Genomic DNA, 21,097 nt, shown 5'->3' with positions numbered 1-21,097 from the left:
TCCTCTGACTTGCCTCCTCGCTGGGTAGCGCTGTATTTGATATTTTTAATCACTCAGCATGCATCAGAGTTTGGCAGCGGAAGAAAGTGGAGTTGAAAGAGAACAGAGAGAGCTGGCGGTTGCCAGGGCCGCCTGCCATTGCTGCAGAGCCTCATCGCTTGTGCTGCGTTTCCCTCTGCTGGAAAATCATGAGCCGCAGCTGAAAAGGTCAATTTAAAAAACGTTTCGTTCTGAACCTTACAGGGTTTGGATCGTTTCTTCAAAGAAAAACGGAAGTCTGGAGCACTTCTACCTTTACTGTGCAAGTATGAAGACATTATACATATACACACACACAGATGCATTTGTATGTGTGGATCAGTATCACTGATAAACACTTATAATAAATGTACATGTGGCTTTGTGCTGCTGGAAGATCCTGGTAACTCCAGCAATATTATGCAAAATTTTATTTCTTTGCACAGAAGTTGCAGCAAAACGTTTCATCTCCTGGAGAGCTGCACCTTTCTCCCTGCTGTGAGTAACCCGAGCGGTTCCCGTTGGCGCCGCGGGGCTGGACGGCGCAGGGTGATAGTGTCCTTTGGTTTGTCATCCACACCGGGCGCTACCCTGGTCCTTGTTGATGGTTCCACAGCTGAGCTCATCTCAGAGAGTCACAGAATGTGAGGGGTTGAAGGGCCCTGGAAAGCTCATCCAGTGCAATCCCCCCATGGAGCAGGAACACCCAGATGAGGTTACACAGGAAGGTGTCCAGGCGGGTTGGAATGTCTGCACAGAAGGAGACTCCACAACCCCCTGGGCAGCCTGGGCCAGGCTCTGCCACCCTCACCCCCAACAAGTTGCTTCTCATCTTTAAGTGGAACCTCCTGTGTTCCAGTTTGCACCCATTGCCCCTTGTCCTGTCACTGGTTGTCACCAGAAGAGCCTGGCTCCATCCTCCTGACACTCCCCCTTTCCATACTGATCCCCAGGAATGAGTCCCCCCTCAGTCTCCTCTTGTCCAGCTCCAGAGCCCCAGCTCCCTCAGCCTTTCCTCACACGGGAGATGCTCCACTCCCTCCAGCATCTTGGTGGCTGCGCTGGACTCTCTCCAGCAGTTCCCTGTCCTGCTGGAACTGAGGGGCCACACTGGACACAAGATTCCAGGTGTGGTCTCCCAGGGCAGAGCAGAGGGGCAGGAGAACCTCATCTCCCTCACGTCCTGCTTCCGTGATTTGACCAGAAAGTTTGCAGCACCCCGTGGATTCCTCAGAAGAAGAAAGAACAGGTTGAATAACAGCGTTTACCAAGCCCTGGACTCACTGCGGTTGCCGGCCCAGACGTTCGTGTCTGGAACACGGGGGTAATTTAAAGATCGCTCTCCAGACGGCTCCGAGACGCAGCAACGAGGCTTTAAATCTGCCTCCAGAGAGAAAAAGGAGAGTTACTGCTTTTAATCTGCTTCTCCTCGGCACACAAGCCCCTAAAGGCCAAACCATTTGTGCAGAAGGAGCGACAGCAACGGGGGATCTGGACGAGGTTGCAGCCGCCCCGCAACAGCCCCTTGTCAGCCCGGGTGCGTTTTAACCGGACAGCGGAACGGGGAGAGGACAACCAGGGTCCATCGCGGCAACCCCAGGAGCCAGATGCTGGCGGGGACCGGAGCTCGAACCCTCTCCGGCCCCGGGGGAATAACGAACAGTCCGGAGGACTGTCAGGGCGGCGGCAGGAGGGGGCAGTGACACCTCCCGCCCGCTGGGTGGCGCCCGAGCGCGGCGGCGGCAGCGCTCCGCCGGGAGGTGCGCGAGGCCGGAAGCGGAAGTGTTTACCGTCCGGGATGGCGGCGGCGGAGGTGTCGGCGCTCGGCGGTCTGGGCGCTCCCGATGCGGACGGCGGGGTGAGGCGGCGAAGGGAGGCGGCAAAGGGACAGCGAGGGGTTTCCCGACTGCTCCCCAGCGCCGGTGGCTGAGTGTGGGTTGTTTCAGGGCTCCTCGGGCTCGGAGGACGAGGCGAGGCCTGAAGCGGCGGCGGCGGCGGCAGCGCAGAAGCGGGAGGAGCGGCTGCGCAGGTTCCGCGAGCTCCACATGAAGCGGGTGCGCGGGGCGGCCGCGCCGGGGCCGGTTCCTGTTGTGCTGGTGGCGGGGAAGCGGAGCCCGAGGGGCGGCGGGGGGTCCGCGATGCTCCCGGGGAGGCCGAGCCGCCGGTTCCCTGTCGTATCTGTGGAGCATCTCCCGTGTGAGGAAAGGCTGAGGGGGCTGGGGCTCTGGAGCTGGACAAGAGGACACTGAGGGGGGACTCATTCCTGGGGATCAATATGGAAAGGGGGAGTGTCAGGAGGATGGAGCCAGGCTCTTCTGGTGACAACCAGTGACAGGACAAGGGGCAATGGGGACAAACTGGAACACAGGAGGTTCCACTTCAATTTGAGAAGAAACTTGTTGGGGGTGAGGGTGGCAGAGCCTGGCCCAGGCTGCCCAGGGGGGTTGTGGAGTCTCCTTCTGTGCAGACATTCCAACCCGCCTGGACACCTTCCTGTGGAACCTCATCTGGGTGTTCCTGCTCCATGGGGGGATTGCACTGGATGAGCTTTCCAGGGCCCTTCCACCCCTGACATTCTGTGATATCCACCCCCCACCCTGCACACACAGGTGATGGTTTCTTTAGCCCTTCACATTCTAAATGCCACGATCAGTGACTGGCAGGCTGGCCCCCTCCCAGGCTGGGTCCCCGCAATCCCTGGGGTTCTGCATTTTCTTGTTTCAACATATAACAAACCGGTTTTGTTCCCAGAATGAGGCTCGCAAGCTGAACCACCAGGAAGTGGTGGAAGAAGATAAAAGACTGAAATTGCCAGCGAACTGGGAAGCCAAGAAAGCTCGTCTTGAGTGGCAGCTGCAGGTGGAGGAAAAGAAGAAGGTAAATGGACAGATCCAGCTCCCTGTGGCGAGGCTGAGCCCCCATTGTGGTGGCTGGAGGGTCTTGGGAGCTTGTACAGACGTTATTTCCCCAAAATCCATCTCGTAATTAGGCTCCTGATTATCTGTATTATTGTCCAGTGACTGGACTGATCTGGGTAGTTCTAAGTTTGGTGCCTGGTCACAATTTTGTTGTTAAAACTGAAGAGTTCTTTGTGCTGCACCAGGAATGTGCGGCGAGAGGAGAAGACTACGAGCGGGTGAAACTGCTGGAGATCAGCGCTGAGGAGGCCGAGAGGTGGGAAAGGAAAAAGAAGAAGAAAAATCCAGATCTAGGATTTTCAGGTAACGTTCATGACGAACACCTCTGTACCTCAGCTGCAGAGTCAGGAAATAAAACTCTTTGCCTTAACACCGATTTCTTTTCCCCAAAGATTACGCGGCCGCTCAGCTGCGCCAGTACCAGCGGCTGACCCGGCAGATCAAACCCGACCTGGAGCAGTACGAGCAGATGAAGGAGCAATAGTGAGTTATCATTTCAGATTGCCTGCGGTATTTATTTCTACCTTATTAGCAAACACTAATGACTTAAACTAATCCTTTCAGCATGTGACTATGGTCATATACACTGCAATATTAATTAGTCTTTTAACATGATCTTAAAATGTGGCCTCCCTGATAATCTGCTCTGCAATTCTGCAGGGCAGTGGTGTAATTGAGGTTTAGTTCTTTAAACTTTGTATTTCTGAGTTTGAAGAATTATTTTGTCAATTAGATCATATTTAAATTGTGTGAGTAAATTGGTTGTTTGTCAGCATATGTTTGGGGTTTTTTAGGTGGCCTGAGCAGCAGATGAGAACTTGCCAAGTTTGCAATCAGTTGGATTTAGGCTCTCAGAGGGTTTCTGTATCTTTCATAGGCCTGTGCAAGGGTTTCTCTAACGAATTAATAACTCGTTTGTAGCATTAACACGTTCTCACCTGAATCTTGGCCTCCTGCAGCTCAGTATGAGTTAAGTGTATGTTAAACATGAGGCAGGAGCAGTGAAATCTCAAAGCAATCGCTGCCCTTGTGTAACTGCTGCCCTGTCCCTCTGTCCAGCGGAGAAGCGCTTTATCCCACCTCCAACAGCCTCATCCACGGGAGTCACGTGCCATCTAAGGAAGGCATCGATAGAATGGTTGCAGATCTCGAGAAACAGTGAGTAAATACCAAGATAAACCAAAAAAGTGCGTGGCAGAGCAGCTTGGTGTTAACAGACCCACAGGATTCACCCTCGGGTTTTAAGCCGCTGCTGTTTGTCGTACAGGATTGAAAAGCGTGAAAAATACAGTCGCCGACGTCCTTACAATGATGACGCGGACATTGACTACATCAACGAGCGCAACGCCAAGTTCAACAAGAAGGCGGAGAGGTTCTACGGGAAGTACACGGCCGAGATCAAACAGAACCTGGAGAGAGGAACGGCCGTCTGAGCCCTTGGCTCCTTCAGAGCTCCTACCAGCCCTCTATCTGTCAACATTCGGTGTATTTTGCAGGCAATTTTATCAATAAACTAGTTTGTAGAACTCACTAATTTGTAAAATCAATAGTGTATTTAATAGAAGTAATTTGCTTACCAGCTTCAGCGGTATATGGCTTTGACTTGCAGGAATAACCAGCTTGGGCAATATCCTGTTCTAAATAAACACAAACTCTTTGTGCTTGTTTCCTGGTAGAGTCCCTGAAAACTGTTGTTTAGCAAAAGAATAAGGAACACACGTGACCCTTCTGTGACAGAAGCTGCTCCAGCTGCCTGTCACCTGTCCCCGTTTGCAGTTCTTGCACAGAACAAACAAGTGACCCTTAGTACATTTGCCAACCTTGTCTTGGCAGTTCAATACCTTCTCAAAAAAAGTTCCAGACTGCACACAAAGTCAGTTTATTTTACTAACCATTTATTTTTACAAAGAAAATGAGTTTAACTGCTCCCCAAACCATGCAACTCACTTGGGACACTTCGCTTCCAGGGGGGTATCAGGGGAAGTTGATCTGGAAGCCCTGAACTAGGCCCAGCCTGGGCAGGAACGACTCTAATGATGCAAAGATTACCTTCTGTTGCACTTGATGCCAACAGTAGGGTGAGCAACACTAAACCTGGAAATAACCACTGACACAGTTAACTTAGTACCCAGCGAGGTCTAACACGTGACACACAGAGCAGCCAGTGCAAAACTAAAGTTTATTTACTTTAGTAAACAGTTACACAATGTAAATCAAGTGTTCAATATAACAGCTACTGAACTATTGTTTAGAAAAGGTTACCCACCTGGGAAGTTCTAGTCCATTAAAGCAATACAAAAATATTTACAAATATACACAAGATTCCCCTCTGTGGCTTCTGGATCACTGTGCTCTACACATCTGAAAGAGAAACCTAAGATTCCAAAATTAAGATTTCAAAATAAATACTCAGTATTAAACAAGTCTTCAACCTGACCAGAACATTTCAGCTCTCACTACTGAAATATGTGTAATGCTGCAGTCAAGAAATAGCAAGAAAAAATACTTCAGCGTGCCCGGAACGGTGCACTTTTAGGTGAGAAGTTTAAAAATGTTTTCTTCTCCTTCTTGACAGGAACCCACTGCCCATAGGGACTTCCCTTTTTGTCCTCTTCTCTGGCCGGAGACGCTGCCGGTTCTTTAACAACATGGCTCACTGGCTTCTGCAGCGCTGGCTTTGCCATTGTGTTCTGCAAGAAGAAACTACGTTTAAACATGCGAGAATAGGAAGGAACATACTAACAGCTGTCAGCTTCAAAGGGTTTGTCTGTGCTGGTAAGACGAATTTCCAGCTCACAGGAGACCTGATACCTACTGAGTATAAACTGCGTAAAACAGGTCAGGGAAGTTGCTTTTTCCTCAGTTTGCATTAACCAAAATACGGAACTTAAACTAAGTTCTGGCGTAAACTAGTTCTGTATATACTTTCCAGTCTATACTAGGTGTTCAAAGTTAAACATCTACTCTAACTTCTCCAGGAGAGTCATTATGCAACCATTACACTCATTACTATTAAGATGATCTTTATATCTGGTATCCAATGGTGGGAAAAGCCTAACAGAGGAGGGAGGAAGTACTGCAATTCCATCTTGGGCAATCACTTACATTAGGACTGAAAGAAATGCTCCTGGGTATGGCTGCTCTCTCCATCCCGCTCCTGGTCATGTCTTCTGCCTCTCCTTTGGGTTGCTAGAGAAGAGCACACGCAGCTTCAGCAGGGGAACATCACCCATTCAAGTCAAGGCAGTTACTAGCGACTACAAACTTTCTGGTAGAGTTGTTCCAGATATTTAACATCAAAAGTAGCTGTAAGCTACTAAGAATGTAAACAGATCAATGCTGAACTCAATTGGAAAAGCATTCCATGTTTATATCAATGTCACTGAGCCAATTCACACGTGACCTGATATCCATGCCCCAGTTACAGTTTTAAAAAGGCTTCAAAGCATGGACAGCCCAACAACAAGGTGTAGTGATAGAGTAAGTTGCATTAAGTTCTGCACATCCATCCTGCAGAGCTTTGGATAATGACAATAAACTTATCTGCAAGTGAAGCAGGCCTCTTCTTCTGTACTCTCTCAACATCTGGAATATATTGCATATATTATGAAAGGGATGCCTGTACCATTTGTCTAAAACCCTTAATAAATTTACTTCAGTATCTCATTGATGTAGCAGTTATTGCGGTTTTGTATTTACCATGAATCACGTTAACACACTACAACAGAGCCAAACTAAAATTCAGTTTAATCTGCTCAAATTTCTCCCTCCCTTGAATTCGCAGCAGCTACAGCCCACAAGTCCCTTAATTACCAACAGATTTTCTTCATCATGTCTGGAACCATAGGCATGATTTCTATAAGACAGAAATAGAGTATGTAAAATGCATTGTGTGCTTGGGTATGGAATTTCTGGGAAACAGTTTGTTGCACATGAAAAGCTTTTAACAGTTAAAAAGGGTAGGATGATGGAAGCTTGTTTAAAAAAAAAACCCACACTATTCACTAGGTTTGGTAAGGAGACTCCTTGGTTTAGGTCAGAAACACATGAACTAGTCTAAGTAATGGGCAAGAAAAACAACTCAGAAGAAAAAACCTACACTGACATCTCCTTCCCCAGCTACCCCTGCTGCAGAACCTGCACCTGCTCTGCGTTAGACGCGTCCGAGGAGCCCACAGGACTTTTGGCTTAAGGCAGAGCCCGTGGTGGCTTCTAGAGTGGTTTTTAGCATTCCAGTGAAGTTTTTTGTTTAACGGTTTTTGTTTTGAACAAAAACCACAAGTTTTTGTTCAAGGCTTTGAATTCATAATCCCAAACTCCAGTTAAAAACTATAACACATCATGCAGATGGCAAGTTTGAAGAAGTGTTTACCTTTTCATTGAGAATACTCCAGCTCATACTTACCTCAGCTGACTCTCCAGCATCTTCATGCTCTTGCTTTTCTTTTTTTATCTCTCTGGAAGGAGGAAGGATCTTCAAGCTCGCTGGCAGGACGATGTTATCTGTTCCCAGAGCTTTTGCTGCATTAGCTTTCGCAATTTCCAGGAGTTCCCTCTTGTCTACAACAGAAAAAAGCTGTCATTCTCTGATTTTGTAATCAACATGTGCCTACTCATACAAGCCTAAAACCTGCAGGTCACTGTGCATAAACTGTGATGAATTTTCCTCAGAAACCGGGACATTCAGCTTCAGTTGACGTGCAAATACTACACTCTAAACTATTTTTTAATACATTTTTATAGCCGTGCAGAGATTTTCTTCCACTTCCCCATTATCAGTTATGCTCTACACGTATACAGATGAGAATTTAGCTGGTAAAAATAAATTGTACGTTTTGATGTTCTAACACAAGTTGAAGAAAACAGAAGTACCTTTTTCACTCAGATGGAGAGGTGACCTACTCCGAGATCTTGTTCGTGATCTGCTCCTCCAGCTCCTGTAAATCTCGGGATATATTGTTCGCCCAAATCCATAGTATCTTCGGCCTCTTGAACGCGATCGGCTCCTTGAGTAGGACCTTCTGTAATAGGATCTTCCACGGGACCAGGACCTGCTGCGTGACCGGTACCGGGGCGGGGAGCGGCGGTACCTCCTGTAGTGCCTGGCGTGGTACCTCCCCCGGTACCTCCTGTACCCACGTGACCTGGACCGGCTTCTGGAATAGGACCGAGAGTATCTCCTGTACCTCCGGGAACCATTTCGTCTGGCCCGTGACCTTGATCTCGATCTGGACCGGCTCCAACTCCTGGAGGAAGCTGAAGAGGAACTACTTGAACTGGATCGTGAGCTGCAAGAGGATCTGCTGGATGACCTGGTTGAGGACCTGTCACAACTTCTCTTGGATCTCAAAGATGATTCTCTTTTCTTCGGCGAGCTGAGGGTTAAGTCATCCATGAAGCCTGTCATGTCCTCGGTCTTCCTAACCACTGTTTTCTCCGCGCAGGTACTTTCAGAAGCTGGTTCCATTTTCATTGTTGTTCTGCAACCCCCGGTCTCTGTTCCTGTTGTGGGTGGGAAGTGGGAAGCTCATCATGTATATGCAGCAAGTCATTTGTACAACAACATTATGACACACAGGCCAGAAGTTTAAGGATAATTAAACACACCAACAATTCTCATCCAGTTTATCCGCATGTTTTGCACATGCCAATTTAAAACTTCATCATTTCCTCTCCTGCAGTCAGGGTCCCACATGAAATATAAAAGGGTTTCAGTTTAAGCCATGAGTAGTTCAGTGTGGAATTTTGAAGAGTGGTTTGTGTGGGTTTTCAATTTAATACCCTTTGTTTGCCAGGTAAACACACACAAATTGTTAACCTCTTTTTTTTCCCCCAAACAGAATTGTCAAGGTATTTTATCTCCATTCTAGTCTAAATGCAGCCTATTACATCCACAACACAAAAAAAACATTTGCCTTCCATGTCAGTACAAACTGAATAGTTTTTTTCTGCAGTCCTATGGAGGTTAAGTTTTACTGTCTTCCTCCACCAGGAGAGGAAAAAATAATAATACATCACCCTTAAGGCACAAAGAAGTCACTTCAAGATCTTAACTGTACACCATTAAAAAAATATCTACACAGAACACACATTCCAGCAGCATATGTAGCGAAGTGCTATTGAAAACTTTCTACATAACTAGTGGACAATACAGTTAATGGGTTTGAATGTAAAGGCTTTAAGACTAGTTGCTATATTAATAATTAAAATGGCCGTCCCTCACCAGCAGCCATTTTGTGTCTACAAAGGTCACTGCGCTCAGGGGTGTGACCGGCTCAGCACCACGACTTCAACCCTGAGTTACATCACTGCTTTACACTTTTTACAATCTTGCTTTTATCATAAAATTTCTGTTCAGTGCAGCCTGTTAACCCAAGTCACCAAATAAATCTTAAAGCCTAACTGAAATGTGTAATTTAAGCCCTACAGGAATTTGTAAACAACACTCCCCTTGCTCAAGTTTCACCTCTAAAAAAGGGCCAAGGTCAAAAGCGCTATACGTGGCTCAACTAAGCCGGACCAACTGCTTAATTCTGACCCCCCCCCCCCCCCCCCCCGGCTAGGACACCTACATACGACTGCTTCTCACTTTTCTCGCTTTTATTTCTCACAAATCTCACTTTTTCTCACACAACCGGGTCCCACTCCCCCCCACGCCAGAAGCTCCCCCCAGGCACTCACCGCTCGGAGCCGCCGGGCAGCCCCGGGGCTGGGTCCCCTGAGACGCCAGGGCGCTTCTGCAATTTAAACCAAAAATTGTAATTAAAAAGTGAATAACGTGTGTGACCCCCACCCCTACCCCGCCATCAACCCGCAACTGTTCGACAGAAAGCAAATAATGGCCCTTTCCTCCCCGCCGCCCCAAATAACCGCCTGCTGTAACCCCCGCCCCGCCGACTCACCGGCTCCAGCCCGCCGGGCTCCCCGCGCACGGATCCTGCTCCTGCGGCGACGCCTGAGGAGACAGCCCCGCTTCGTGAGTCACCCCCATAGCGACCGGCCAAGGAAACGAGTCGCGATAGAGTCCCGACAGACGCAGCGCTGCCAACCGCCGCCGCCCGCTCCCGCCACCCAGCAGCGACTGACGCGAACCCAGAACCTTCCAGAACTTCCCCTCCCCGGTTACGTAACGCGGGCCAGCGCGCATGCGCGGGGACACCCCACACCCCCCCCCCCCACACTTTGCGCATGCGCACCGCGCGCCATCGCCCCCTCCCCTGCGGCCGCTCGCGTCTGCACCCAGTGCGCCTGCGCGCTGCCGCCGCGTCTCGTGACTCTCCCGGAGCGCATCAGCTGAGCGCGGCGCATGCGCAGTGTGCGCGGCTCGGCTGGCGGCGGTGGGAGGGGGGGCTGCTGCCGTTCCCGCCCTCAGGTGAGCGGGGTCGGGACGGACAGACGGGACGGGACGGACGGGACGGACGGGGTGGGGCGCTCGGCCGGCGCATTATTCCTCTCCCGGGTGGTCGCAGCCCCGCCGGATGTCGCCAGCCCCGTGTGCGGGAGGCCGGCGGGGCCGGGCGCGCTGCCCGGCCGTGTCCCGGGGGATGCGGGTGGGCAGGCGCCCTCAGCCGCCCCTCGGGCTGTGGGGTTTTCAGGTAGATGCGGCACTTCTAACCCGCCTTGCACGGTGCTGCACGCCGGCCCTTGGTGGGTGATGGGTTTCCTCTTGGAAACCAATGTCCCTTTTTCTTCTGTTCTTCAGAAAAATGTCAGGTTTTCTGGAGAGCCTGAGGTGCTCGGAGTGCGTTGACTGGGGGGAGAAACGGAACACGATCGCTTCTGTCGCCGCAGGAGTGCTGGTACGTACGGTTTCTTCTCTTTTAGATGTCGTCAGCCATCAACGAGCTAAAAATTATTCATCGTTTGAAGTAAAAGGAAGAACAGGGATACGCTGTCCTTGTAGGCAGCAGAGTTAAGGACAGAATCTGTTCCAGGTTCCACGTTACTAAAGTTTTGCAGCTTCTACCCCATGTAATAACTATCAGAGTAGGTAAATCTCTGGCTTTGCATTTAATTCTGTTCCAAAGTTGACAGCAAAACTAGTCATGCTGTTAGTTGACTCTAGGTTGGAGACTATAAGAACTAATTATATATTGTCACTTTTCCTATAGAAATCTTCTATATTGTTCAAAGGCTTGTGTCTGTATTTACAGCTGTTGTGCTCTTTAACAGTTTTTTACAGGTTGGTGGATAATCATAGATGCAGCTGTAAAATACCCTAAAATGGAAGATTTCAACCACTCATACCATGCCTGCGGGGTTATAGCCACTATTGCGTTCCTAATGTAAGTGTAATTTTTCCATCAGAGCTACACACTTCCAGAACTTACCTTGTGCAATTAATAAAAGAACGCATAGTTTTTACATGGAGAGGTTGCTAAGAATAAAAAGTTACTATCTGAGGATCTTTCATGTCTGTCTTATATTTGTTTGCAGGATCAACGCAGTGTCCAACGGGCAGGTGCGGGGTGACAGTTACAGCGAAGGCTGCCTGGGACAAACAGGTACGGGGGCCTGGGCTGTTGTGGAACAGTCGATCTGTGAAGCTGTAGACTCAGAAGAGCTGTAAGAACAGTCCCAGTGTACACGTGGTGTATCTGAGCGCAGCTCTGGTGTGTGACAGGAGCTGTGAAACAAAAGCACGCTGAGCATCACAAGTGTCTGTCCTCGGACACAAACCAGCCCAATGTGTTTTTCCAGGTGCTCGGATCTGGCTGTTCATCGGTTTTATGATGGCTTTTGGGTCACTGATTGCTTCCATGTGGATCCTTTTTGGAGGCTACGTTGTTAAGGGTAAGATACAGCACGGATTGTGATATTCTTGCAAATGACTTCCAGAAAGTTGACAGAGATTTCTTTCTTCTGTTAGAAAAACCGGTGGTATACCCAGGAATAGCTGTGTTTTTCCAGAACGCGTTCATCTTTTTTGGGTAAGACTGTCTTCCTTTGTTTGTTTCTTATCTAATTTGTTTATAATGATGCCAACTGAAACTTGCTGTAATATTTTTTTTCTGAAGCTCTGATTTATAACTAGACCTGGGTGAATAAACTGCTGGTAAAGGCAGCAGATCTCTGGGCTCTCCAGAGGTTTTGTTGCGGGACCAGGAACTGGATTTACAAATCCTAGAACTTGCTCGTTGAAATAATGTATTTAAAACACAAGGTATTTATTTGATTTGCTGTGTTACATACTCACGTCCCTTTATTCTGCTTTAAACAGAGGACTGGTCTTCAAGTTTGGTCGCACGGAAGATCTGTGGCAATGACCGCGCCTGCGGAAGCGCGTTGGCCACGCTGGGTTTTTAACTGCACACTCCCCATGTTTTGTAAAAGCGTTTTGTAAACAGTGACCTTCAATTATGTCTAAAGAGAAACCAACTTAAATCATAGCATTACAAATTCTGGTTCTGTTTCGGTTTTTTTTACTCTTGTATGTCGATTTAAACGTTGTCATGTTTTTGAGAACTGTAAAATTGCTACAAGTAACAATGGCAGTCACTTTTATGATACAATGTTTGCTACAAGTACATAGTATAGTGGAAAATGGATGTATTTAACCGCCTGTTTCTATGATGTTATTTACAATCCGAGACTTACTAAAAATGCTTTAAACCTACTTTTTAACATATATTTATTAAATATTTCCAATATCTGGACAATATAACCATCTCTTCAATTTCAAAACTTAGTGGTATGTGGCTTTTCTTGCACAATATAGAACTATGCTGCTTTGGGATTTTTTTTCATCCCTCCCTGAATTTTTAATTTATCGAGTAACAAGGTGTTGTGGATGACAGTGTAGAGGCACAGGTACCAATTCTGCAGGGGCTCTAGGGGAAGCAGTTCATCCACTAAGCTTGTCAACTATTTTTTAACGCCTGTAAAAGAAATTGAGAGCGCTCTTCAGAATTCTGTCTTCAGTGTGAGGTTAACAGTTGGACTCAATGATCTTAAAGGTCTTTTCCAACTAAAAAAAAGCAGCGTAGGGAAAAGGAACCTGGGGGTCCTGGGGACAGCAGGATGAGCATGAGCCAGCACTGGGCCCTTGTGGCCAGGAAGCCAATGGTACCTGGGGTGGGTTAGAAGGGGGTGGTCAGTAGGTCCGAGAGGTTCTCCTGCCCCTCTGCTCTGCCCTGGGGAGACCACACCTGGAATCTTGTGTCCAGTTGTGGCCCCTCAGTTCCAGCAGGACAGGGAACTGCTGGAGAGAGTCCAGCGCAGCCACCAAGATGCTGGAGGGAGTGGAGCATCTCCCGTGTGAGGAAAGGCTGAGGGAGCTGGGGCTCTGGAGCTGGACAAGAGGACACTGAGGGGGGACTCATTCCTGGGGATCAATCTGGAAAGGGGGAGTGTCAGGAGGATGGAGCCAGGCTCTTCTGGTGACAACCAGTGATAGGACAAGGGGCAATGGGTGCAAACTGGAACACAGGAGGTTCCACTTGAATATGAGAAGAAACTTGTTGGGGTGAGGGTGGCAGAGCCTGGCCCAGGCTGCCCAGGGGGGTTGTGGAGTCTCCTTCTCTGCAGACATTCCAACCCGCCTGGACACCTTCCTGTGTAACCTCATCTGGGTGTTCCTGCTCCATGGGGGGATTGCACTGGATGAGCTTTCCAGGGCCCTTCAACCCCTGACATTCTGGGGTTCTGTAAAATGATTCTGTGATTTGAAGAGTACTCGTCAGACCGGGGACAGGCACTACAAGGGAGAATTGTGACTGTGATTGACTTTGTTTAATCCCTGAGGAATGAATTGAGGGCAGCAGGTGTTCCTGCAGTGAGCATCAAAGAACTCATGCCTCGTCTTCAATAATACATTTTTCCTCATTACTTCATTTTTAAGCAAGTGTGCTGAATAAACAAAAACAATCACATTTTGACTTATTTATTATGCAAGCATTTTTGCAAGAGCTTTTCTATGTCAACTATTTGGAAACAAAGAAGAAACACTGAGGATCACAGAATCCTCTGCCCTGGAGGGGTTTAAAAGCTGCGGAGATGAGGTTCTCAGGGACACGGGTTAGAGCTGGACTTGGCGGTGTTGGGTTAACAGTTGGACTCAATCATCTTAAAGGTCTTTTCCAACTAAACAATTCTATGATTCTACTTCAGGGGCACCATCCATAGGAAGAACAATTTTAACTTCTTGCCCTTTGAACTTCCAAAGAGCGAACCCGAGCCAGGTAACGATAGGTTTTTCTTTAAGCAGTCAGATAAGTCGGGGTTCAGCCTGGCAAGGTGCAGAGTTCTGGCCCTGATCCAGCTCCCTCATCAAATCCTTCCTTAACGAGGCCTTCACCAGAACTAATTCAGCTTGATTACCAATTTTTTGTGTGTCCATCGGGATGGCTTTTTTGCCCCTGAGAACTGATATTTAAGTGGTCTTTCAACTTATCATAGCTATTAATTTCATCTAGTGACAAACATGAAAAGCTTATCTTGATCACATCTGTCATCTGGGTTCCTCCGTTCAAAATCCAACAGCCATATGTGGAAACTGTGAAGACAAACGTTGTCATATCAGAACATTTTATGCATCAAGTCATCATATAAAAACCACAATGGAAAACATTCTTAGAAGCTTATTCTCATCATCTTTTTTTCTTTTATTAATTCAATACCTAAAGTTCTTCATCAAGGTCAAAGTGCTACATATACTCCCATAGAGTTAATTTTACATTGCAACTTACCTCCCAATAAAACTGGTCTTCAAAGTACTTTGATACAGGGGTGGTCTTAAACAGTTTGAGGTTTAAAATGAAACCTATTTGTAAAAACACATATATCCAATATAAATACATATATCATATTACTGTCTGTAACTGGAGGTTTCTTAGTAACACATCCAAATGCAACATAGATCAAAACACAAATGTAGAACTAAATGAGACCCTTGACTCAAGCTGACATTAAATACAAAAAGACAAGCTTGCCAGGATCAAGGCTCATTATTAAAAATTAATTACACTAGGTAAAACCCCATTAAACAGCTCGCCAGAAGCTAAAAATACATCCAAAATCATTCACTTCTCACACAAAAAATGCCTGTGTTTTTAAAGCAATCGGGCTTATCAGCACTGGTAGCTTGGGATTTCAGATGGAAACATCTAGATTTTTAAACAATTGGTTGAACATGGGATGTTTGATTATTTTAGCTGTAAAAATCTGCTTGATTAGGTCAACTTTTTAATTACACTTAGGGTAATGCAAAGGTTTCAGATCAATTAAAGCACCAAAAAAATCATCTTTAGAGTATATTTCACAGCAAGTTCCATCTGCCATTTCTCTTTTATTCAAGACAGAATTAACAGCAGCTGCCATAAACCAGACAAAATGTCACATGAGAAACACACGAGCCCAAACCACCGGTGATCAAAGGCCGAGCTCCTGATGTTAGTGAAACTTTGCAGATTTACAACACCCAAATGTAAAAGTGTTTTCATCCTCACACATCTCCTGTCTGAAATTGGAAGGCAGCTCTCAAGCATCTGTGAAAACAAACTTCCCCACTGAGAGAATGGTGCTACTGGGTTATTTCTCTTGAACACATCTCTTCTTCCAAAGCCAGGACGTTCATGTTTCTCATGGCTTCTTCTACGAATTCTTTCCCCACAGAAACACACTTCAGAGCCCCAGTTAAACTGGCCTCTTTCTGCAAAGGGTTACACTGATGTGACAACAGGATGACAAACCCCCTGCACCAAGGAGATGAGGAAGATATGGCTGAAATGTGTTTTTCAATACTGACCTGTAATCAAACCCATTATCAAGGCAGCACCGATGGTCAGGCAGAAGGCACCAATGCAAATTGTGACCAAATAACCCAGACTGAAAAGCAAAGCAAGAGTTTCACCTTTAACAGTTGCTGAATTGAGCATTAAGACTGTGAATGAATTTTACATCAAAAAACCTCTCATAAAAAATTGTTATTCTTGAATCACTCTGCAGTTGCAGTTAGAGGTTTTAAGAGATCCTATCAGAAGCTTAGTACAGACTTCAGGGGATGTATTTTGCCCTTAGAAACCATCACTGTGCTACTAAAACTCCATTAGATTTGTTTGTTTCAATCAGAATGTGATGAGAAGCATTAAGGCATCACTGTGATTCATTCTTGTGTAAACCGAGAAAATCAGAATTAGTTGTGCGACACAGTATGAACTTGATTTGCGAAAATAAGATGCCAGCGCCAGATCAAAACAACCAATGGAGAATATCCTCAACAGAGCCCTTCAGCTTTGGCAGAATATCTCCCCAAATACATTTGCCAGGTCAGTGTCCAGACTGGCTTTAGTCCAAACCAGCATTGTTGCCCCTGACTCAGAGTTAAAGCCTCAATCGAAGAGAAATGCTGATTTCTGTCCCCCCGTATTAGCATACAAAGCTCCCCAAAACACATCACAAAGGCCAAAATGAGTCTTGTCACACTACAATGATCAGCTAAGCTTATTACTTTACAGCAAGAATTTACGTACTTTGGTAAGGTAGACCAGTTGTTTATTAGGAAGAAGACGACCTGGGCAAGAGCTCCCAGAACACCAGGCAAGCCAAAAATGAAATGAACTCCAGAGGTATCATGAATCTTGAGAGCAGGATTGAAGCACCGCTGGAAGAAGAAAAGGTTTAAGTGATACACGGAAACACAAGTTGATAATCACGTATTGTCTACCACAGACCTAGAAGATGAACTTTGGTCTCGGAAGTTGCAAACCTGCTCAAACCACTTCAGGTTTCCCAGCTTTAATCTCTTGGAAAAGGAGGTTTCCCTTGAGGTAACCAACACTGGGAAAGATTATACAGCTTATACAAAAATCAATTTCAGGTTTTGAGCATTACCTGTATACAGTAAGATCCTAATATGGTTATCACACTGGCCAGCAGACCCAAAATCATGGCAATCCAAGGATACTCGATACTGCTCGCTGTATAACCAACAGCAACCCCACCAGCTAGTACTGCACTGTGGATATGAGTCTGTGAAATAAAACAACAAAAACATGGAGTGAGAATCCAGTCATCACTTATCTTTAGGAGCCCAGCACCATAGATTGCTATTTTCATGCAAATGCAATCTCTTTAGGGTGAATTACAGTCTGAGAACATGATTTCAAAGTTATAGCTTAGTGTTCTGCTCGAGAAGCTAGTGATGACTGTCAGGCTGAAAACCTGGACTTGTTTTTCACTTAATAGCTATTATACTTTCAGTATATTACTGAGAGTAACAGAAAAATGTCTCCTCCATGCAGTGCTCGTCCCTCGTGTCTTACCATTCTGAATTTCCCATCCTTGGTGGTCAGACCAGACAAGACGAAGGCGGTTACAGCACTCACGGCAAGGGCAAAGTAGGTGTTGCAGATCGCTTTGCTCTTCTCCTGCCCAACTAGTACAGAATTGAAGCTTGGCCAGAAGACCCAGAGAAAGAGAGTACCTTGGAGACAAAGACAAGCAACCATCATTACCTGCTCTAAAACACGGTGAATCCATCACTGGCTGTCTCTGGAGGGCTCCAGCCCACGTTGGGTATTCACTACAATTCCCACGTTGTACACAACGGACAACAATTCACAATGACAGCCCTGAGGGTTCCCTGCTACACCAGCACCTTCCCAGAACGGCTGTCACGAGCCAAAGCACAGCCCTGCTGGCATCTGGCTGGGCCTTCCCAGAGCTGAAGGTATGATTGATTCTCTTTTCAAAAACACCTCTACCATCAGCGTTGCCCTGTCTGTCAGCCCCTTAAACACTGGCTTGGATACAAGTGGGAATTCCACAGCTGATTTCCAAACAATCAGCATCCTGTCTGTTCTGCACAGGCATTTGAAAACCGGTTTTCAATAGCACTGAAACCAATGACAGACAGGAATACTGAGTGCTGCTGAACAGAAAAAAACTTTTTGAAAATCTCCTGAATTGTCCTGATCTTGAATTTTCCAGCAAAGCAAGAACTCCAGGCACTAAAAAGAGCAACATTTGAATTTCTCTTTCCCTAAACTGGGCAAAGACTGCCTGAGAATTGGACTCTACGGGCCTTCACACAAAGATCTTAGTTCAGCTGGTGGCACTTACATAACAGAAGTCATGATGATAATAAAGAAACAAAATTGCTTCTTTAAGAAAAAGAATGGAAATCCCATAAGCTCAGGCTATCCTCACTCGGATCCTTTCTCATGTGTCTGTCTGCATCGTATTTCCCCACCCTTCATCAGGCTTTTATCTTTTTATTTACATGGCTGGGCAGGGACTGCCTTTTTATATCTCTGTACAGCACCTTGCAAAACAGAACCGAGCCTGGGCCCCGGCTGGGAACCGTAAGCACTACTGGAACACAAGTAACGACCTCAGCTTGGTGCACAGTCACTCACCAATGGGCCTACACAAGCCCAAAGGGGACGACTCAGCTGGGAGAGGGAATGGTTAACCTGGCAGAGCCTTTATGCTGAGACAGACAACAGCAAACTTGGTCACAGCCGTTGCAGGAAACACCCCAAGACTCACCAACTCACTGGCAGAAACCACAGACCAGAGCAGCAGCCGTTTTCTGTGCATGGCTGCGTTCAGACCTGCACTCTGGCTGCAAAAGCTTCAGTATGCTGAGCCCAGCCCCATGAAACATTCCTTATGGCCTCACTGCAACCTCTTCTTCCAACCGAGGCATTAAAGCAAACGCCTTACCCAACATTGACAATAAATCCGACTTAGGGGTACTCGTGTTCTTCTCAGCCCTTGGTGACGGCTCAGAGAAGCGTGAAGAGACTGCCAGACCAAAGTAGGCTCCAAACAGGTGAACGTGCATCATGCCAATACTGTCTGGAACCTGTATCAATAGAATAATCTAATTTGTTGTTTCTTTCATCCCACAGGAAGCCTTTGGTGCAGCTCCTGATAAAGTTGTTCATGTAACCTCCCTATAAGAAATTTATTTTCACAGTCCTTCAGTTTATGCACGAGTTATTAACTTATCGGTGTGGCTCATAAACACATAGTTCATATACAGAGATGCTGGGGTATGTTTACAGTGCCAGTTAAATGCAGGTCTGGCTCTGCTGTCCGCACTGGGCTGGTCCACCAGCCACACTGGAAATCTTCCAGCCTGAACTGACACGGGGAGGGAATAAAGTTTAAAGGCAATTAGTGTCTCAGCGTAAGTCGAGTCTTTAATTGATGTGTTGGGGATGGTCACGGCATGGGCAAGGCCAAATGTACGACATCCCAACCCATTAGATCAACTCAACCTTTAAGGCCAAGAATACAGATAGAGCCCATGATACAGATCTAGAGTATGCAGGGTTTGGAGTTCAATGTGCTGAAGTACAGTTCCAAAGTCAGACTCCAACTCTTAACAAAAACATCCACAGTGAACTGAGATGAGATAAAACACTCTGCTGTTCCGTCAGCAGAGCACTAACAAACCACCAAAAGGCAACATTGCAAAGTCTCAGTGAAACTTCCCCCCCGTGTGCCTGGAAATTAAACTAGAGAACCTTCAGGAACTTGGTGTTGATCCATCTGCTCATACGGAAAACTATTATCTCCACAACTGTCATCAGAATTAATTGCACAGGATTAGCCTTCCCGAGAACAGCTCCAGTGGAGATGACCACAGCAGTCATGCTCATAGTGGCCTTTGTTATTCTGCAATAAAAGAAACAAAAATCTGTTCCAAGACCACAACAGGGTCAAGAAAGAAAGAAAGACAGATAGTAAAATGTACTTAAAAACCCAAAGCCTTCTAAAATGTCTGCAAATATGACTGTGCTAATTTGCAAAGAGGTCCATATAACAAGGCATCATCCTTCACAAAGAGCAATAAGCAGTTCTAGAAGATTCCACCTCTAACACAAACTAATTACCTTGTCAGACTACCTTCGTCTTCACTTAGAAGCAAGAAAACTAATAAACCTTCTATCAGCACGAAGCATTGGACACCAAGTGCAATGATCAGGAGGTTGAATCCAGTGCTGCTAAAGCCATATCTTTTCAGAAATGTCAGGAAAAAGCCCAATCCAAAAATCACCATGTGGTTGACATCTTGAAAAGCTGCATGGCAGAAAAGAGCAAAACAGCAGTGAGGTTATGTAGACCAGATTTTTGGTTAAAAATAAATTGTGAAAAAGTCATAATTAAATAAGAAGACTTCAGATAAAAGTTCAGGTGCCATTATTATTTACTATTTGTAAAAAATTCAAGAGCTCGCTTTGTTATCCTTAAGTAATCAGAAAAACAATACCCTTGACTTTGAATTTAATTCCACAAAGTGATCAGAATGGATGCCAAGACCCCAGGGTCGGGCACTTAACACAGCGCGGTGCCTGCCTGCAGAAGTTTATTGTGTTCATAGGAGTCAAGATTACCACAAACGGGCAGCGACAAACAGACCAGCAATGCAATTTTGTATCACTTATATCCTCCTTCACTGTCTTGGCTTTCATGTAAATAAATACACACCATACCCAGCAAGGTAGGGTGCTTAAAGGGCAGTAAAAACATTCTACTTCTCACTAACAAACACACAAAGCTGCAGAATCCCATCTCTATTGCACTGTAAAAGAAAAGCAGGCATTAACCTTTCCTTTCACAGCAAGGCTGCCGATCTTACCTGGGTAGCTCGTCAGTTGGGCTGCACCACCATCTGAGGACAAAAAGTAAAAGAGGACGATGAAAACGGCTTGCAGAAAAAGGATTAGCCATGGCACGTTGTTTCGGAAGTTGCGGTAATTAGAAGACATCGTGTACTTGATTACATTCAGCACAAACACATCAATGCTTTTTCTATTAAAATGTTCCAGTAACCTCAAACCAATAGAAGAGGAGTTGTGGGGGGCAGGAATAAAAACTCAGAGATAAAAAGCCCAAGAGGCGTCAGCAAGGAACAGTTCATAGAATCCTTATCTGTGGCACGTCAGGAGCCACCACAGCTGCCAAGGACTGAACTCAGAAAGTGCCGATGAGCACAGACACACCAAGCTGTCAATACTGCGATGCGCCAGGATCCCATCCCTACAGCGCTCCAGCTGCTGCTGAGCCTTACGGATCCGCGAAATGGCGAGTAAAACACATCAACTTGTAAGAATAGGGTGTTGCACTCAATACATATTTGAAGGTACCGTTTAAATGTAAATCGGCAATTTGCTGAAACATCTCCCAGCTCAGGAGTGGAAAAAGTGACT

General features: G+C 46.4%; 4 protein-coding genes across 6 annotated transcripts; 2 read left to right on the top strand and 2 right to left on the bottom strand.

Annotated features, from left to right (window-relative positions):
* Positions 1–1,786: 1,786 nt before the first annotated feature.
* On the top strand, positions 1,787–4,466 carry SYF2 (SYF2 pre-mRNA splicing factor). Its single transcript, XM_082071697.1, has 7 exons — positions 1,787–1,876; positions 1,965–2,072; positions 2,770–2,895; positions 3,122–3,239; positions 3,329–3,419; positions 3,996–4,094; positions 4,204–4,466. The coding sequence occupies exons 1-7, from the start codon at positions 1,817–1,819 to the stop codon at positions 4,367–4,369; spliced, it is 768 nt and encodes a 255-aa protein (XP_081927823.1). The 5' UTR covers positions 1,787–1,816; the 3' UTR covers positions 4,370–4,466.
* A 630-nt stretch (positions 4,467–5,096) lies between these two features.
* On the bottom strand, positions 5,097–10,050 carry RSRP1 (arginine and serine rich protein 1). 2 transcript variants are annotated; one of them, XM_082071695.1, is made up of 6 exons: positions 9,839–10,046; positions 9,618–9,673; positions 7,809–8,438; positions 7,342–7,496; positions 6,042–6,125; positions 5,097–5,626 (listed from the first exon to the last, which is right to left on the bottom strand). In XM_082071695.1, exons 1-6 carry the CDS (start codon positions 9,925–9,927, stop codon positions 5,444–5,446), a joined length of 1,197 nt encoding a protein of 398 aa, XP_081927821.1. In that variant the 5' UTR covers positions 9,928–10,046; the 3' UTR covers positions 5,097–5,443. The 2 variants fall into 2 exon arrangements, with proteins under 2 accessions (XP_081927821.1, XP_081927822.1); XM_082071696.1 differs by lacking the exon at positions 5,097–5,626 and having other exon boundaries at positions 6,102–6,521; positions 9,839–10,050.
* A 121-nt stretch (positions 10,051–10,171) lies between these two features.
* TMEM50A (transmembrane protein 50A) lies at positions 10,172–12,335 on the top strand. The gene is made up of 7 exons (XM_082071634.1): positions 10,172–10,308; positions 10,639–10,735; positions 11,109–11,221; positions 11,373–11,440; positions 11,637–11,729; positions 11,806–11,866; positions 12,157–12,335. Exons 2-7 carry the CDS (start codon positions 10,643–10,645, stop codon positions 12,200–12,202), a joined length of 474 nt encoding a protein of 157 aa, XP_081927760.1. The 5' UTR covers positions 10,172–10,308; positions 10,639–10,642; the 3' UTR covers positions 12,203–12,335.
* A 1,467-nt stretch (positions 12,336–13,802) lies between these two features.
* LOC309449482 (RH-like protein) lies at positions 13,803–20,747 on the bottom strand. 2 transcript variants are annotated; one of them, XM_082071630.1, is made up of 10 exons: positions 20,527–20,741; positions 19,781–19,967; positions 19,412–19,562; positions 18,603–18,744; positions 17,198–17,358; positions 16,767–16,904; positions 16,406–16,536; positions 15,682–15,761; positions 14,624–14,697; positions 13,803–14,430 (listed from the first exon to the last, which is right to left on the bottom strand). In XM_082071630.1, exons 1-10 carry the CDS (start codon positions 20,654–20,656, stop codon positions 14,404–14,406), a joined length of 1,221 nt encoding a protein of 406 aa, XP_081927756.1. In that variant the 5' UTR covers positions 20,657–20,741; the 3' UTR covers positions 13,803–14,403. The 2 variants fall into 2 exon arrangements, with proteins under 2 accessions (XP_081927756.1, XP_081927757.1); XM_082071631.1 differs by lacking the exon at positions 16,767–16,904 and having other exon boundaries at positions 20,527–20,747.
* Between the last annotated feature and the right edge of the window lie 350 nt (positions 20,748–21,097).

The sequence above is a fragment of the Streptopelia decaocto genome (genome assembly GCF_964273445.1).
Source record: "Streptopelia decaocto genome assembly, chromosome: 23".
Lineage (NCBI taxonomy): Eukaryota > Metazoa > Chordata > Aves > Columbiformes > Columbidae > Streptopelia > Streptopelia decaocto.
The sequence above is the reverse complement of the archived record's forward strand: the minus strand, read 5'-3'. Positions and strand labels throughout refer to the sequence as shown.